Source organism: Sturnus vulgaris, chromosome W (assembly GCF_052056855.1).
Source record: "Sturnus vulgaris isolate bStuVul1 chromosome W, bStuVul1.hap1, whole genome shotgun sequence".
NCBI lineage: Eukaryota > Metazoa > Chordata > Aves > Passeriformes > Sturnidae > Sturnus > Sturnus vulgaris.
Genome location: NC_142282.1, coordinates 65446127 through 65464946, shown reverse-complemented (window position 1 = coordinate 65464946; position 18820 = coordinate 65446127). Strand labels below are relative to the sequence as shown.

Genomic DNA, 18820 nt, shown 5'->3' with positions numbered 1-18820 from the left:
GCAGCTAGCTGCACTCCTCCCCTTTGGCTGCATCTTTTGTCTCTCTCAAGTACTGGTCGTTATTGTCTCTTAACAACAAATGGGACAAAATTTCATAAGAGAAAGAAACAAAAGGAAAAATCCTAACCCAGACAACATCATATTAACTCACATATCCCAAATTCAAACACAACTCAAGAAGAGAAACAAAATAAATTGCCAGCACAAATTTGGTATGGAAACATAAAGAGAATTCCTTTTAAGACAGGTGTATTGGGTTTCTGGGGAAAGATTTTGGTAGCATAGGGGTATATACTGCAGGGGTGGTTTCTGTGAGAAATGCACCAGAAGCTGCCCCAATGTCCAACAGAGTCAGTTCCAGACAGCTCCAAAACAGATCCAAAGCTGCCCCAAACTGAGGCAGTTAATGACTGTCTGTGGGAAGATGACTGAGGGTAAAGTTAGAGAAAACTGGGAAGTTATATTCACATTTTAAGAGAAATTACAACAGTATGGAAATTATAGGGTGAAATGCAGGTGTTATTCCCTGGATGGAATGCAGTCAGCATGCCCAAAACCTGTTCCACAATGACTCCACACACACACACTGCAACCTTAAGCACATGCTAAAGGGTATGAAATGGAGGGTAGAGCAGAGTGGAAACACTGCGGTCAGACTCTGTAGAAATCCTTGCAGGGAGGGGAGCTCAATGTTACTTTGCAGCTGATAAACCACACAGCACCTGTCAACTAGGGGAGATAGGACGTCTTACTGCTGAACCAGCAATTGGGGTATAATTGCTCTCCTTGGTTGAGCTTGGTTCTAATTGTAATACTAATGCACGCTTCGATACCAAATGTACCCACCTCCTAGGTATGACCACCCCTCACTGGGCATGTGTGAAGGGAGCAGAAAACACAGAAGAAAGTTTCCCTGCATCCTCAGAACAAGCTTCTTGGAAAATCATAGCTTAGAGATAAGAAATGGCTTGTGAAATGACGAATACAAAAGGAATTTAGTTTCCCCCCTTGGAAGACCCTCTTATCTATCTTCAATATTAGTGGTCCATTTTCTTTTAGTATCCATAGGCCAGCTTTGAATGTAAAATCCCTCAGGGATTGGTCAGAAAGTAGAATTCCCTTGGTAATTGGTGCAAATTGTAAAACCCTCAAAAGATATAAAAACCCCTGTAAAACAATAGCCGTTGGTATATGCTAGATAGGATGCCTTCATAGAATAAACTATGGATTTGTGCCTCTCTGCATATGCTGGTTTCTTTTCCCCGCTGGTCTGAGAGCTCACTGTGAGCCAGAATTCTATCTGGGCAAGGCTCGGGAATTTGCTCCGTCACTGAGGGCTGCAGAAGCAGTCTCAGGGATCCCAAAGGGACCCCAAAACCCCACCAGTGACAAGTGGTGCCCCGAACAAAAGTGGACTTTGCCCACACTCTGCGAACAGCATCAAGAAATCGATTGCATCCGTCTTGGGGTGTCACAAAAATTCGATAGTTAAGTCTCTGTTCTAAAAGACTTAACTGCTCCGAATTCACTTCAACAACCCTGAGACCCCTCCCCGTTCAGGACTGAAGTTGACCAGCACCTGACAAGCAGCTTCAACGACCCGTCAGAGATAAGCTTTGTGAGTATAATCAGCTTTTCTTCCCCTAGGGTCTTGTTTTGGGTTTTGGTTTCTTTTTCTTTTGTTTTCTCTTTTTCTGCTCGTTAGGCTTGGGGTTCGCTATGGGACATCTCTTTTCTAAAGTTACCCTCTCCCATAGCGAAAGAGATCTTTATAATACAATAAAACAAACTTTATCCTCTGACAATTTTTCTTTCTCAAAACGCTCTTGTTCTAAAACTGTCCTGAAAAGATTTATAAAATGGATTTCCACTCACTTTTCCAACTTTAATAACCAAACTATCCTTTTGGATTCTTTCTGGGACACTGTTGGCACCAAAATCTATGAATGCCAAGCAAATGCTGATTTTTCGGTGACTTCTTTCATTCCTCTTTTTCAACATATCATAAGAGCAAGACGAAAACTCCAAAAAAATACTGTCCCTACCCTCTCCCCACTTTCTTCCCCTCTTATCCCCTCCGACAATACCCAAATCCCCCCCACACCCCCCCGATCCTCCAAAATCCCCGGTTTCCACTTCTTCGGCTCCTGCGTCTCCCGTTTCACCCCCCATCCCTTACAGTGGTGCCCCCAGCCACAACCCAGACTCCTGCCCCCCCTCCTCACTCCCTATCCCTAAAAGTCCTGTCTCCATGGAAACCGACATTCCTACCTACTCACAAGGTCATACACACACAGCTACCTCTCCAACTTTTCTCCCCCCTCCCCCTCCACCCCCTCCCCCCTTCGGCATCCCCCCTCCGTGCGGGGCCCGTGTTATCTCTTCCCCCTCAGCACCTCTCCTCCCCCCAACAACTGATAAAGTAACTATAGAAACTTCCTTTACTACACAGTTTGCAAACTCCGCCCTTCACACAGTGAGTTCTCCACACCCCCAAGCTGTCACTCACCCGCCCACCTCTGTAGCCCAGCCCTTGATTTTCCCCGCCCCAGACCCCGTTCCCTCGGCAACCGCCCCTCACCCCTCTCTATCCCATCCCCCATGCCATGCACAGTCTGCCTCCCTTAACTCTGGTACTCCACAAGTTACACACACAAATCTCAACACCTCGCCACACAACCCTGCGTTTCCCCACCACAGTTAGCCCCCTAATGCTACCCCAGGATGCTTCCTCCAGCCCCCAGCCTCCGACGTTTCCCCTGTCCCGGTTCCTGTCCCCGGAAATGTTTTACCACCGTCCCTTCATGCTTCCTCGGTCCCTGAAGGTCCCTCTGCTCCTTCTCCTGTCCCAGTTCTGTCCATGAATCCAGCCGTGCATCCAACAAACATCCCCGCTTTCCCCAAAACCCCTATTCCCCCCAAAAGCGCGGTCCCACTGCACTCCCATCCCCCGAAGCCCCTCCTGTGCCTTCCTAACCCCGACTACGCAGCAGCCCCACACGCACCCATCCCCCAGCACGTCTCTGATTTCAACTGCACCTCCTGTGCAGCCCCCCCACCGCAGCAAAGGTGGCGCGCCTGGCACGCCTGCGCCACCTTGTGGCCAAACCATGCAGTGCACCCACACACATCCTTCTACACGTTCAGACCCCCTCCCCCCCCACGCCCCCCCCCACCTTCCCCCTCGCGTTCTAAAAAGCGTCGTGCCCCAAGAAGACGCCACTCTTCCTCTGAATACAGCGACAGTGACTCCATTGCCTCTGATTCGGAAGAACCAGATATTTGGGCCACCGCAAAATTGGAGGCAACCCAAATTGGAAATTGGCAATTAGCCCAAAGAATCTCTGCCTTTCCTATGATTTATAAAAGAGGCCGCAGAGGAGGATCCTCAGACAGAGCAGAATGGCAATCTATTGATATGAAACAAGTAACAGAATTGGCCAAAATTGGAAAAAAACACGGCAGATCGGCACACATTTTTAGAAATTTTTTAGAAGCCTTTTTTGCTGCTTTTGTCATGGTTCCCCATGATCTCAAAAATCTAGCTACTTGCCTTCTGTCACCGGCCGAATTTATGTTATGGGAAAGGCATTGGAAAAAACAATTAAAAATACTATCTGATAAGTATTCAAAAGATCCCAATCAACAGAATTTTGCTGTTGAACAACTCGCTGGTGAAAACCAATTTTCTAAACCCTCAGAACAAGCTAACTCTATTCCTGAAGAAACACTGCAGGACATTGCTAATGCAGCAAAAACCTCATTCCTCCTTACCCCTGACGACTCTATTCCTAGCTTGCATTTTTCCAGTATCAAGCAGGGAATAGACAAGACTTTTATAAAATTTGTAGACAGGCTCAAGGATGCTCTTGAGAAACAAATTGAGAGCACAGAAGCACAAAAGGAACTTCCGAGAAAACTTGCTTAAACAGTGCAAATGAGCAATGCAAAACCATTTTAAGAGCTTTACCTATAGACACCGATCCCACCATCGAGCAGATGGTGGAAAGCTGCACACGCCACATGTCCACTGAAAACACAGTGGCCAAAGCAGTTGCCAAGGGCATTGCTGATGGAGTCTCTGGAACCTTTGCAGTGATGGTCTCCAAAGACAATGCTCGTTGTTTCTACTGTGGGGAACTTGGACATTTTATCAGAGACTGCCCAAACAAACCACCCACCCAAAACCCCCACAGCAACTACCACAAGCCCCAAAGGCAACAAAAACAACAACAGCAGCCAAAAAACTTCCAACGCAGCCTGGTTTCAGCTCAGGGCGCAGACAACAAACCAAAAGCTGCCTTCCACCCAGCCCCAGTGATGACAAGTGAGGAACAACAAACCCCATCATCCTTGAAAATTCCAAACCACATCAGGCAGACCCAACACTTGGCGAGATTTTGCTGGGAACCCAGCGTCAATTGGTGACTGTTTTGTCTTTATTACAGATGAAAAATTTTATTGTATCCCTACAGGAAAGTATGGACCACAAGATGGTCCTTGGGACATTTTAATCCTCGGTGACAGTTTCCATGGTCCACCACAAATTTCTGTTTTACCTGAAATTCAAACTGTAGCACCTGGAAAAGAAATCTTTGTCCAATTGTGTTGCACGGACATCCCCTTTTTTCTTCCACAGAACACACCTATAACACAAGCCTTCCTGCTCCCAAAAAATCACATGGAACGAATCCCTCTCAACCCTACAATAATGTGGACACAAATTATGGGTCCAAACAAACCCATCCTCGAGTGCAGCCTTTTCTGCTACAGGGAAAAAATTCAGAAACCCGGGAATGATAGACACTGGTGCTGACGTCACCGTCATTGCCCACTCGGAATGGCCACCACACTGGGAACTTCAACCCGTAGTAGGCATGTTGTCTGCAATTGGAGGAGTTGTCGTTTCCATGAGATGCAGATGCAACATTGTCATCGAAGGGCCTGAAGGAAAACTGGCAACCATTCGACCATTTGTGGTAAGAGCCCCCATCTCCCTATGGGGCAGAGATTACCTGACCCAATGGGGGGCTTCTCTCCGAGTTCAAAGTCGGGATTTTTGATGGGCACGCACTGTCCCGCCAACTCCTCGTCTCACCTGGAAGAGTGATGAACCCCTATGGCAGGCACAGTGCCCCCTATCAAAGGTCAAACTGCATGCATTGCAAGCCCTCGTTGAAGAACAGCTGTCAAAAGTCCACATCGTGGAGTCCAACAGCATGTGGAATTCACCAGTTTTTGTCCTGAAAAAGCCTGGAACAGACAGGTGGAGGCTTCTCCATGACCTTCGCAAAATCAACGACATCATTGAAGACATGGGCCCTCTCCAGCCTGGACTGCCCTCCCCATCGATACTGCGTCGAGACTGGACACTTGTTGTCATTGACATCAAAGACTGTTTTTTCAGCATCCCATTGCATCCCCAAGACGCACCACGGTTCGCCTTCTCCGTCCCCTCTCTCAACAGAGAAGCTCCTCTCAAAAGCTATCATTGGCTTTTCCTTCCCAAAGGACTCAAAAACTCTCCAATGATCTGCCAATTGCACGTGGCACACATCCTTTCTCCTGTTCGAGAACAATTCCCAGAAGCACTCATTCATCACTACATGGAATGACATCCTAGTTTGTGCATCAGAAAAGACCTACTTAGAAAAAGCTGTCAAAACAACCATTCAAACCATAGAAAAAGCAGGATTCGAAATCCGTGAGGACAAAGTACAGTACACCAGCCCCTGGAAATACCTAGGACTTTTAATCCGAGAGAGGACCATTGTACCCCAGCAGCTTTCCATCCGAGACAACCCAAAGACCTTAAGAGACCTACACAGCCTGTGTGGATCCATCAACTGGATCTGCCCCCTACTGGGACTCACAACAGAAGACCTCGTCCCTCTGTTCAACCTCCTCCGTGGCAATGAGGACCTGGACTCCCCACGCACACTCACACCGGAAGCCCGACAATCCATCATCAAAGTTCAGGAAGCCCTGTGTTCACGTCAAGCACACAGATTTGAGCCAAATCTGCCTTTCCAATTTGTCATTTTAGGAAAGGCCCCTTGCTTCTATGGACTGATTTTTCAATGGGACCCTCAACTCACAGACCCCTTGTTGATCCTTTAATGGGTTTTCACAAACAATCAGCCCACAAAGACAATTACCACGTTTCAGGAAATCATGGCACATTTGATAAACAAGGCCAGAACCTGCCTCCACTCTCTTTCACGTGTGAGTTCACAGGCATTTACCTGCCCCTGACCATGGGAGATTTGGAAAATCTGCTCCAAACCAATGAAAACCTTCAATTTGCTCTAGATAGCTACACAGTCCAAATTTCCATTCACATACCAAAACACAAACTTTTTAATCGAAATGCAACCTTTAATCTGGTCCCAAAACTCGTTCAAAGCAGAACACCTCTCAAAGCTCTAATAGTTTTTACAGACGGCTCAGGTTCATCTCACAAGTCTGTCTTGACTTGGAAAAACCCCAAAACTGATGAATGGGAATCTGATGTCCCAATTGTGGAGGGATCTCCACAAATTGCAGAATTGGCAGCCGTTGTTAGAGCCTTTGAGAAATTCAAAGACAAACCCTTTAACCTAGTCACACATTCTGCTTACATAGCTGGTATAGCTATGAGAGCAGAACATAGTTTCCTCAAAGAAATTTCCAATCCAAAATTACACCAATTGATTTCTTCACTAATAACCCTCATTTGCAACAGAAAATTACCCTACCACATCATGCATGTTAGGTCACACAGTGACCTCCCAGATTTTATTACAGAGGGAAACAGGAAAGCGGACGCACTGGCCATGTCAGTCGAGACTGCAAACATCCCCAACATTTTTGCTCAAGCAAAGCTGTCACATTCATTTTTCCACCAAAATGTACCTGCCCTCATGAGAATGTTTAAAATTCCGAAAAGCCAAGCAAAAGTCATTGTGGCAACATGCCCAAACTGTCAAAACTACCAAGTACCCTCTATGCGCACGGGAGTCAATCCCAAAGGCCCGAACAGCTGCCAGCTGTGGCAGTCTGATGTCACCCATTTCCCACCCTTTGGAAAGTCTAAGTATGTGCACGTGTCAGTTGACACGTTCTCTGGAGCAGTTTTTGCATCGGCTCATGCAGGAGAAACAGCCACTCACGTTATCAAGCATTTTCTTCTAGCATTTGCCATTCTAGGAGTTCCAAAAAAGATCAAAACTGACAATGGATCCACCTACATCTCTCACAAATTTCAAGAGTTCCTCGATGAATGGGGAATTGAACACATTCTGACCATTCCTGGAAATTCCACAGGACAGTCCATCGTAGAGAGAACTTATCAGAACATCAAAAAGGTCCTTCACCAACAGCGAAGAGACACAGAAATTTTATCTCCAGTGGAAAGATTCTGCAAAGCTCTCTACGTCATCAACTTCCTAAATGGAACTGAGTCAGAACCTGACCCCCCAAAAGTCCGACACTTTACAAACTCAATGCAAGCAAAACTCACTGAGAAACCACCACTGCTGGTGAAAGACCCTGAAACACATCAGGTTTCTGGACCTTTCCAATTAATTACCTGGGGAAGGGGGTACGCTTGCATCTCCCTGCCATCTGGAACAAGATGGTTCCCAGGAAAAAACATAAAACCATACCCAGGCACGGAAAAACCTACTCCAACAGACAACAACAAAAGCTCCCCAGAGTCAAATACAAGACCTCCTCAAAACCAAACCAGCGCTGCCTGGAGAAGAAGACGCCGCCGAACACCTTCACATCAAAGAAAAGATCGTCCTGTCACAAGACAGCAGACGAAACAAAAAACTAAGCAGCAATCTGCTGCATCAGGCAAATCATAAGCTAGACATAGTCTGGCCACAAAGTGACCTTTTAGTTAGATGTTACTACCTATACTGAAACACCCTAGTGTTAATCCCCCCCCCCCCAATGATTTTACTGTAATCCCTAATCCTGTATTCCCTTCCCTATCCTTAGAGAAAAAAAAAAAGGGGGGGGGGAGGGACAAAGGAAGGAGATGAAGGAGAAAACCCTAACACCCTCTCTCTCCCCCCATCATAAAAATAACTGATTTTACTTATATTCCATATCAGAAGGCCCATTCTTGTCCAAAGATTAAAATTTTCTCCGTTGATGCTGTCCTCACTGCTGCCTGGATCCTCTTCACCGTGCCACATGCCTTCAGCTGGATCAGTCCACAACCCAAACACAATGTCTGGGTGACTTTAGCAAAAACATTGAAACAAGATAACATGTGCCTGTCTATGGGCAACCTTGATAACCCACTTTCCACATGTTTGGTAGGAATTCCCTTTGTAGCAGACGAATGGCCCATCCAGAACTCAGAGCTCCTCCGCACCACTGGTAAGAGACCAAATCCAGTTGACACTTGGGATCATTGGACAAAAATACTGCCAAATGCCCCCGAGGAACCCCAAGAATTAGATTTGCTGGAGTCCTCCAAAGCAACATGCTGTGTCAAATTTTACTACAAAAGTCCAAAGCAAAATTGGCCTGGATTGAGTCAAATTCGAAACATATACAGAAAAGACATATCACCCATCAACAAAGCCTACAATTATCCAGATTGGTGCAATTACACCACTCATGCTCTCTCTGAATCCTCTGTCCACCCCAAAACATTGCCTCGTGGAATGTTTCTTATCTGTGGTGATCGGGTTTGGGTTGGAATCCCCTCTCGCCTTCAGGGGGGACCCTGTAGCCTTGGCAAGCTTTCTACCCTCACCCCCAACATTACCTTATTGCATAATTGGAAAAAGGAGAGTGAATCAAAATGCGAAAAAAGATCTTACACTGAATTTGATGAAAGTTGTGACCCTAAATTGTACAATTGGAACAAACCCACAAGAGCTGCTGTCTCCCTGTTCTTTCTATGGGTGGCTGCAGCAAAAGCTCTTGGTGAAATTACTCATTTGGGGTGTTGGCTCAGTAAGCAAGCCAATGTCACATCTGCTGCTTTGAGTGATCTTTTAAAGGATGAAGAAACCACAAGACACACATCCCTGCAAAACCGAGCTGCAATCAACTTCCTGCTGCTCACCCACGGACATGGCTGTGAAGACTTTGAGGGGATGTGCTGCTTCAATCTCTCCTCACGTTCAACATCCATCCAAGCAAACATACAGAAGCTGAAGGACCTCGTGAAGGATTTGAAAGTACAAACCACCCCAGACTGGTTCAACAACCTTTTTGGACAATGGGGACTGACAGGGTGGGCCGTATCTCTGGTCAAGGGACTTTTATGGATTTTATTCATAGTTGTCATTGTGTTAGTTATGTTTGCATGCTTTGTTCAATGTTTCAAGAAAGTTGCTGGAAGCGCCTTTTTAGTAAATACAGAGAGAGGAGTTGTGGAGGGAGCAGAAAACACAGAAGAAAGTTTCCCTGCATCCTCAGAACAAGCTCCTTGGAAAATCATAGCTTAGAGATAAGAAATGGCTTGTGAAATGACGAATACAAAAGGAATTTAGTTTCCCCCCTTGGAAGACCCTCTTATCTATCTTCAATATTAGTGGTCCATTTTCTTTTAGTATCCATAGGCCAGCTTTGAATGTAAAATCCCTCAGGGATTGGTCAGAAAGTAGAATTCCCTTGGTAATTGGTGCAAATTGTAAAACCCTCAAAAGATATAAAAACCCCTGTAAAACAATAGCCGTTGGTATATGCTAGATAGGATGCCTTCATAGAATAAACTATGGATTTGTGCCTCTCTGCATATGCTGGTTTCTTTTCCCTGCTGGTCTGAGAGCTCACTGTGAGCCAGAATTCTATCTGGGCAAGGCTCGGGAATTTGCTCCGTCACTGAGGGCTGCAGAAGCAGTCTCAGGGATCCCAAAGAGACCCCAAAACCCCACCAGTGACAGACATGTACTCTAGATTTTATTGACTATACCTTGAAGAGCAAAGTGGGAGAATTTTGCAGCAACTGGGTTCAAAGGTGTGAATGACTAGAGTCATTAAAGCTCCACTTAAATGTAAAGAAATAGTATAAATGTAAGTTAAAAATGGGAAGAAGTTAGGGAAGACTCGGTTGTAACTGAGACCAGTCAACAGGCTGAACATGGAAGATCCCATACGGAAGTCCTGTTGGGTAAGAACTGTTCTCTGTGCATGCTGAATTATTATCTCAAGCCAGCTTTCATTGGGGATTAGAGCCAGTTATCATGTTGCTTTGAATAAGTTTTTGCAGTCAGATAATATCATCAAACCTCAAACCTTAACCTGTCACAATTTTATTTATGGTGTTATTCAGTAAACTGTTAATGTGAGTCCTTCAAGGATGCTAGCAGTTGCCAGTAGCAGGTAATATACTCAATTAAAGGTGTGGAGACCTGGGAGGAGGTCTCTCTGTTAGTATGTGACCTTGAACAAGTCAGTCCAACCACCCTCAGATCCACCAGGACTGTTCAGTGAAGAATCCCCATAATGGGACACTGACAGACTGGTTGGGCACAATGGTCTCAGCATTCCAGGGGTGCTGACAGACTAATCAAATACTAAGGGTTTGAGGAAATTGCCATCTTTCACATGATATTGTCCATATGCGCATCATTGCCTTTCCAGATGGGCAGACAGTGAGCTCCAGTGGTCCCCAAGCCTGGATACCATAGGTTCATACACAGGGGAAAAATATCTAAAGAAAATTCCCTGCTGAAGCAAAATTGCACAGAATCACTATGTTGGAAAAGATCATTGAGTCCAACCCATGCCCTAACACCTCAACTAAACCATGGCACTGAGTGTTACATCCAATCTTTTTTTAAACACATCCAGGGATGGTGACTCCACCACCTCCCCAAGCAGAAAATCCCAGTACTTTATCATCCTTTCAGTAAAAAACTTTTTCCTAATATCCAACCTATATTTCCCTTGGTGCACCTTAAGACTGTCCTCTCATTCTGTCAGTTGCTGCCTGGAGAAAGAGACCAACCCCCACCTGACTACAGCCACCTTTCAGGAAGTTGTAGAGCGTGATAAGGTCACCTCTGAGTCTCCTTTTCTCCAGGCTAAACAACCCCAGCTCCCTCAGCCACTCCTCATAGGATTTGTGTTCCAAGCTCCTCACCAGCCTTGTTGCCCTCCTCTGGACACACTCAAGCGTTTTAATGTCCTTCCTAAACTAAGGGGCCCAGAACTGGACACAGTACTCAACGTGTGGCCTCACCAATGCCAAGTACAGGAGAAGAATGACCTCCCTGGTCCTGCTGGCCGCACTATTCCTGATAGAGGCCAGGATGCCGTTGGCCTTCTTGGCCACTAGGGCACACTGCTGGCTCATGTTCACTAGGCTGTCGACCAGTACCGCCAGGTCCCTTTCCGCCTGGGCACTGTCCAGCCACACCATCCCCAGCCTATAATGTTGCAGGGGGTTATTGTGGCCAAAATGCAGGACTCGGCACTTGGACTTATTAAACTTAATCTTATTGGACTCTGCCTGTCCATCCAGCCATTCCAAGTCTCTCTGCAGAGCCCTCCTACCTTCCAACAGATTAGTGTCGTCCGCAAATTTACTAATGAAAGACTCAATACCCTCATCCATGTCGTCAATAAAAATATTGAACAGAACTGGCCCCAGCACCCACCCCTGAGGAACACCACTGGTGACTGATCCCCAGCTGGATACAGCACTGTTTACTACCACTCTCTGGGCCTGGCCATCCAGCCAGATCTTAACCCAGCAAAGAGTGCTCCTGTCCAAGCTGTGGGCTGCCAGCTTTTCCAGGAGTATGCTGTGGGAGACAGTGTTAAAGGCCTTGCTGAAGTCCAAATAGACAATATCCACAGCCTTTCCCACATCCACCAGGTGGGTCATCTGTTCATAAAAGGAGACCAGGTTGTTCAAACATGACCTACCCCTCCTAAACCCATACTGGCTGGGTCTGATACCTTTAAATGCTGCATGATGACACTCAATAAAAACTGTTCCATTACCTTACCAGGTACTGAGGTCAGGCTAGCTGGTCTATAATTTCCAGGATCCTCCTTCCTATCTTTTTTTCCTGCATGGGTGTCATATTGGCCAGCTTCCAGTCATCTGGGACCTCACCAGTGAGCTAGGACTTGGTAAATGATGGAGAGCGGCTTTGCAAGCTCATCTGTCAGCTTCCTCATCACCCTGGGAGGGATTCCATCTGGTCCCATAGATTTATGATTATCCAAGCAGCTCAGCAGTTCTCTGACTGCTTCCTCCCGAATAACAGCGGGGCCATTCTGCTCCCTAACACCATCTACCAGCCCAAGAGGATAGCTTACCTGAGGACAAGCTATTTTCCCACTAAAGAGCAAGGCAAAGAAAGCGTTCAGCACTTTCGCCTTCTACTCATCTGCAGTCACTAAATTCCCTCCCACATCCAGTAGAGAACCGAGGTTGGTCTTACCCTTCCTTTTGCCGCTAATATATTTGTAAAAACATTTTTTATTATCCTTCACAAAAGTTGCCAAATTAAGTTCTAACTGAGCTTTGGCCTCTAATTTTTTTTCTACATGCCCTAGCAACCCCCTTAAATACTTCCTGAGAGACCTGACCCTACTTCCAAAGATGATACATCCTCTTTTTATTCCTCAGTTCCTTCAAAACCTTGTTGCCCATCCAGGCTGAATGTTTGCCTTGTTGACTCATCTTTCAGCACACAGGGACAGTCTGTTCCTGTGCCCTCAAGATCTCTGTTTTGAAGCATGCCCACCTTTTCTGAACTCCTTTGTTTTTAAGGGTGGCTTCCCAAGGAACTCTCCAAATAAATCTCCTAAATGGGCCAAAGTCTGCCCTCTGGAAGTCCAATGTAAAAGTTCCTCCTCATTTCACCAAATATCGAGAACTCTATAATTTCATAATCACTATGCCCCAAGTGGCCTCCAACCACCACATCTCTCACCAGCCCATCGCTACTTGCAAACAACAGGTCTAACATAGCCTCTCCCCTGCTGGGCTCACTCACCAGCTGTGACAAAAAGTTGTCCTCTACACACTCTAAGAACATCCTGGACTGCCTCTTTTCTGCTTTATTAAGCTCCCAGCAGATGTCTGGTAGGTTAAAGTCACCTACAAGAACAAGGGCTGGTGATCCTGAAACATTCTCCATCTGCTTATAGAATAAGTTGTCCACCTCTTCTTCCTGGTTGAATGGATGATAACAGACTCCCAGCAGGATGTCAACCTTGTTGGCCTTCTCCTTAATTCTTACCCATAGGCATTCAACTTCATTGTCATTAGTTTCAATACCCATGGCATCAAAAGCTTCCCTAATATAAAGGGCCACCTCTCCACCTCTTCTCCCTTTCCTGTCTCTTCTGAAGAGCTTGTAGCCATCCAGTGCAGCACTCCAGCTATGTGAGTCGTCCCACCACGTTTCTGCGATGGTCACTACATCATAGCTTTGCTGTTGTACCATGGCTTCCAGCTCTTCTTGTTTGTTACCCATGCTGTGTGCATTAGTGGGCTACTGATTTCACCCCTACCTCAGGCTTACCACCCTTGGACCTGCTTCCAGAGAGCCCAGCTGCATCCCCTTCCCCCTTCAAACCTAGTTTAAAGCCCTCTCAATGAGTTCGGCCTGTTCATGAGCTAAAATCCTTCTGCCCTTAACATAGAGATGGAGCCCATCCAGCTCTGGCAGGCCAGGTGCCATAAAAGTTGCCCCATGATCAAAGAATCCAAAATTCTGCTGATGACACCAAGCCTTGAGCCACTTGATAATGTGGGCTCTCCTATTGCTTTCATCGTTTGTCTCTGCCACCAAAGGGACTGGGCAGAACACTATCTGTGCTCCTGCCTTATCAACCACTTGACCCAGTGCTCTAAAGTCCCTTTTAATTGCCCTGATGCTCTTCTTTTCAGTCTCATCACTGCCAGCCTGGAGTATCAGCAGTGGGTAATAATCAGAGGGCTGAATCAGCCCAGGGAGTGTCTTGGTAATATCCTGTACCTGGGCTCCAGGGAGGCAGCAGACCTCCCTGTGGGATGGGTCTGGTTCACATATGGGGCCCTCTGTTCCCCTCAGAAGGGAGTCACCTACTACAAATACCCTTCTTTTCTTTTTAATACTAGAAGCAGTGATTGGTCTGACAGATGAAGAGTAATTGGGAGGCTCACTGGTCAGATCATTTTCTTGTACATCATCTGGCTCACCCTCTAATCCAGGGCCTCATACCTATTCTGAAGTGGCACCTGGGTAGGTAATGGGGATCGGAGGAGTTTTCATTACCTTCCTGAATAGGAACCCATTCCCACTCCTCTTCATCCACCAGGTGTCCTCCTATTACCTGATGGTGGGAAGCATGGGAGTCCTCTGACGCCTGGCAGACTTCCCTCAAGGATGGAAGGGTGAAACTCCACCAATCTATTTCCCTTTCACTTTCTCTAATACTCCTTAGTTTTTCTACTTCCTCCTTAAGCTCGGCCACCAGTGAAAGGAGATCATTCACCTGTTCACACTGCAGGCAGGTGTCTTTTGCAATGCCCCCTGGTACCACTGATAAGCTCAAACACTCTGCACAGGAATGGGTCTGGACAGACACAGCCTTTTTGGAGGGTTCTATTTGGCTACATACACTTTTACTAACTGCAGCTTTTGATCATGTAAAAACCATTACTAACAAAAAACCCCAAAACCAACTAACCGACAAAACCACAACAAACAACAAACTAAAAACATTCAAGTTTTATATAATGGAATCATAGAACCACAGGATCATTAAGGTTGGAAAAGCCCTCTAAGATCATAAAATCCAACCGTTCCCCCAGCACTGCCACGTCCACCACTAATCCATGTCCCCAAGCACCATATCTACACATCTTCTAAATCCCTCCACGCACAGGGACTCCACCACCTCCCTGGACAGTTTATGCCAGGACTGGACAATCCTCAGCTGTTCTTCATCAGACTTGTGCTCCAGACCCTTCATCAATTTAATTGCCTTTCTCTAGACACCCTCCAGCCCCTCAATGTCTTTCTTGCTATGAGAGGCTGAGAACTGACCCCAGGATTGGAGGTTCCTCAGCAGTACCCAGTACAGAGGAACAATCACCACCCTAGTCCTTCCGGCTACACTATTTCTGATACAAGCCAGGATGTCATTGGCCTCTTTCCCACCTGGATAAACCTAGGTTCATGTGCAGCTGCTGTCACCAGCACCCCTGATGTCATTTTGGTTTTTACCTTTTTTTCTTTTATATATTATCTGTAGTATTTACACATATATTTGTAGCTTATTACTGTAGCTTGGCTTCAGTATTTTCCTAGACAGAAAGACAAAACAAATTCCAGGACCCCTATGCTATCTTGGTTTTCCTTAGAAACCAAGATTAAAACCAGCCCTTTGAGACATATTTTTGTAAACAGGGCCTGGACCTTATTTGAAGGGGGGAGAATTTAGAAGGTTCTAGAACTGGGGGAATTACTTCACCGGGCGGGCTGCTAATTGGGGGTTCTTGTCAGATATGCTAATTTGCAGAATCTATAAAAATTGTTACATGCGTCACGCGGTGGGTACATCTGCAGCATTTTCAAGCTAACAAGCTGTGAACCTGAAGATCCTTATATAAAGGTACTCCTTTTTATCACCCTAATTGTATCTGACTAATATTTTTAGGACCAGAGAAAAAGGCATCACCCCCAGGTCCTTTCCAGCCACTCTGTCCTCAGCCTGGAGCTGCAGGGAGTTGTTGTGACCAAAGTGCAGAACCTGGCAGTTGGCCTTGTTGAACCTCTTACAATTGGCCTCAGCCCATCAATCCAGCCTGTCCAGATCCCTCTTCAGTCTTCCTGCCCTCCAGCAGATCAAAACTCATGCCCAACTTATTGTCATCTGTGAACTCACTGAAGGTGCATTTGATCCCCTTGTCCAGATCATCAATAAAGATAATAAATAGGACTGGTCCCAGTTCTGAGCCCTGGGGAACCTCATTAGTGACCAGTCCCAACTGGTTGTGCCACCATTCCCCACCACTATCTGGGCCCAGCCCTTCCACCAGTTTTTTACCCAGAAAAGAGTGAACCTGTCCAAGCCACAAGCAGCCAGCTCCAGAAGAATGCTGTGGGACATGTTGTTAAAGGCTTTAATAAAGTCCAGGTTGACAACATCCACAGCCTTTGCCTCATCCACTAAGTGAATCACCTTGTCATAGAGGGAAATCAGGTTGGTCAAGCAGGACCTGCCTTTCCTAAACCCATGCTGGCTGGGCTTGATTCCCTGGTTTTGTAGGTGCCACATGATGGCACTCAAAATGGTCTACTCCATAGCCTTTACCAGCACCAAGGTCAGGATAACTGGCCTGTAGTTTCCTGGATCCTCCTTCCAACCCTTCTTGTAGATGGGTGTTATGTTGGCCAACCTTCAGTCTTCTAGGACTTCCCCAGCTAACCAAGACTGGTGATAAATGATGGAGTGTGGCTTGGTGAGCTCTTCCAACAGCTTCCTCAGTACCCTCGGGTGGATCCCGTCTGGCCCTATAGACTTGTGCATGTTTAAGTGGAGCAGCAGGTGACTGTTTCCTCCTGGATTAGGGGGGGATTTCATTCTACTCCTCAGCTGTCTTCCAGCTCAGGGGCCTGGGTACCTTGAGGACAACTGGTCTGACTATTAAAGAGTGAGGCAAAGGAGGCATTCCAAAGCTGGTATTCTATTTTTTCCCTGAGTTCCAGCCAAAGCTCTCTGATCAGCCAGGACAGCCTTCTTCCCCACCAACTTATCTTTCAGCACATGCTACGTAGAAACTATGAAATGTGTGTCAGAGTTCTAAAAGAAGAGAAAGCATGATAATTTAAAAAAGAAAAAAATATTTAAGTTTCTCATCCAGTTACAGAAAACTTATTTGGGAGTCAAGTTATGCTCTAGCTATTTGTAGATACTTTAAGAGCCATCAGTGGACATGGATACAACAGTTAACACTAAAAACAACCCATGTAAAACATACTAGAAGAACAATCCAGAATAACACATGTAAATGTTTAAGTATTAGAAACACAAAAGCATTTGAAAAATTAGAGGGAGAAAAGTATTTAAACACCATCCCAACTAGGAAAATCTAATATATGTATTTAAATGCTTGCAAAATCAGAGCTAGGGATGTAAGGAAAAATATTACTTAAGAAAAGCAATAGACTTGATGGTTTGAGTTCACTGAAAATAAAGCATATTGTATCTGAAAAATGCTAATAAATAAATATCTCAGTGACCACAGGGAGTGAGGCAGATAAAATTGGAAAAATCATTTTTTCCTGGTAAATCCATACTAGAACATCAACTGCAGAATCAGATAGATCAGCATTTCTTTGACAAAATAAACTCATCCATGAGATTGTTTAACTCCTGACTTCAGAGCAAAATGGAGTGAGTACACATAATCTCAATGAGCATTTAAAACTTTTTGGGGAAAAATGGGAATGCAATATCAAGTAGAAACCCAGGGCATCACAGATCCGTGAGAAGTCCTAAAGAGACTGAAAGGAAAGTATCTGGAATGCTATTTAATTTAGTATGCATGGATTCACATAGTGATAAACACAAGAAAGAATGTCAGAAAACCATCAAGAAAAAAAGCAGGAAACAAACAGTTTCTTCTTTTGATAAAAATATCCTCATGAAGACAAATCAAGATGCAGGACCACACCAAACCCCACAAAATATGTGGAAAAGCAAGTAGAACTGAACAAATAATAATAATTTAAAATAATAATATGTATTGTTTTTGCACGGCCTGGTTTTTGGTAGTGGGGGTCCACAGAGATGGCTCCTGTGAAAAGCTGCTGGAAGCTTCCACCATGTACAGCAGAGCCAAGCCCTGATGGCTCTGAAGATGGACATGCTGCTGGCCAAAACTGGGCCAATGAGAGAGGTTGGTAATGCCTCTGTGATAGCATATTTAAGAAGAAAATCAAAACAAAGTCACACAGTTTTGCTTCTAGTCAGAAAAGAGTATGAGGTGAGAACATGTCAGGGAAAACAACATGGCGACACCAAGGTCAGTGGAGAAGGAGGAGGAGGAGGTGCTCCAGGCACAGGAGCCAAGATTCCTCTGCAGGCCGTGGTGAAGACCATGGTGAAACAGGTTGTCCTCCTGCAGCCCATGGGGGTACATGGGGGATGCAGAGATCCACTCACAGCCTCTGGGGGAGGTGCCCATGCTGGAGTGGGAGGATACCTGGAGGAGGCTGTGGTCCAGTGGGAGTCCTGGTGGAGAGAGAGGCCCCTTGCTTCCAGGCTGGAGCAGCCTGTCCTTGGAGGACTGCACCCTGTGGAAAGAGAGACCCATGTCACAGCAGTTTTGGGAGGACTGTCTGCCCATGGGAGGGACTCACATTGCAGCAGGTATGGTAGGACTGCTGCTCGTGAGAGAGGACCAATGATGGAGAAGTTCAGGGAGAACTGTCTCCTGTGGGATGGACCCTACGGTCTCACAGAGAAAGGACTCCTCTCCCTGAGCAGTGGAAGAAAATCTCGGTGATGAACTGACTCAAAAACATCCATGCCCTGTCTCCCTGCACTGTCAGTAGGAAGGAGGGAGGGGCTGGGGAAAAAAAGGTGTTTTAAGGGCTTATTTTACTTTTCAATATCCTCCTCTGGTTCTGTTAGTAATAAATTCACTTTGCAACCTCAAAGTGAGCCTGTTTTGCCCTTGAAGTGTTTTCTCCTGGTCCTTATCTCAACTCATGAACCCTTTGTTAATTTTTTCCGTTCTCCACTGCCCAGCTATGGCAGGGGAGAGTGAGCGAGTGCCTCTCGTGGGTGCCTGGCATTGGGCCAGTGTCAAACCACGACATAATAATACTTTAAAAAATAGATAATGCTAAGG

The 18820-nt window shown here is 45.9% G+C and overlaps 1 protein-coding gene across 1 annotated transcript; it reads left to right on the top strand.

Moving 5' to 3' along the window:
* Positions 1-8045: 8045 nt before the first annotated feature.
* Positions 8046-9738, top strand: LOC148220328 (uncharacterized; the record flags this gene model as incomplete). The annotated part of the gene is made up of 1 exon (XM_088155532.1): positions 8046-9738. A coding segment is annotated over one exon (1410 nt), but the record flags the coding sequence as incomplete, so codon positions are not given.
* Between the last annotated feature and the right edge of the window lie 9082 nt (positions 9739-18820).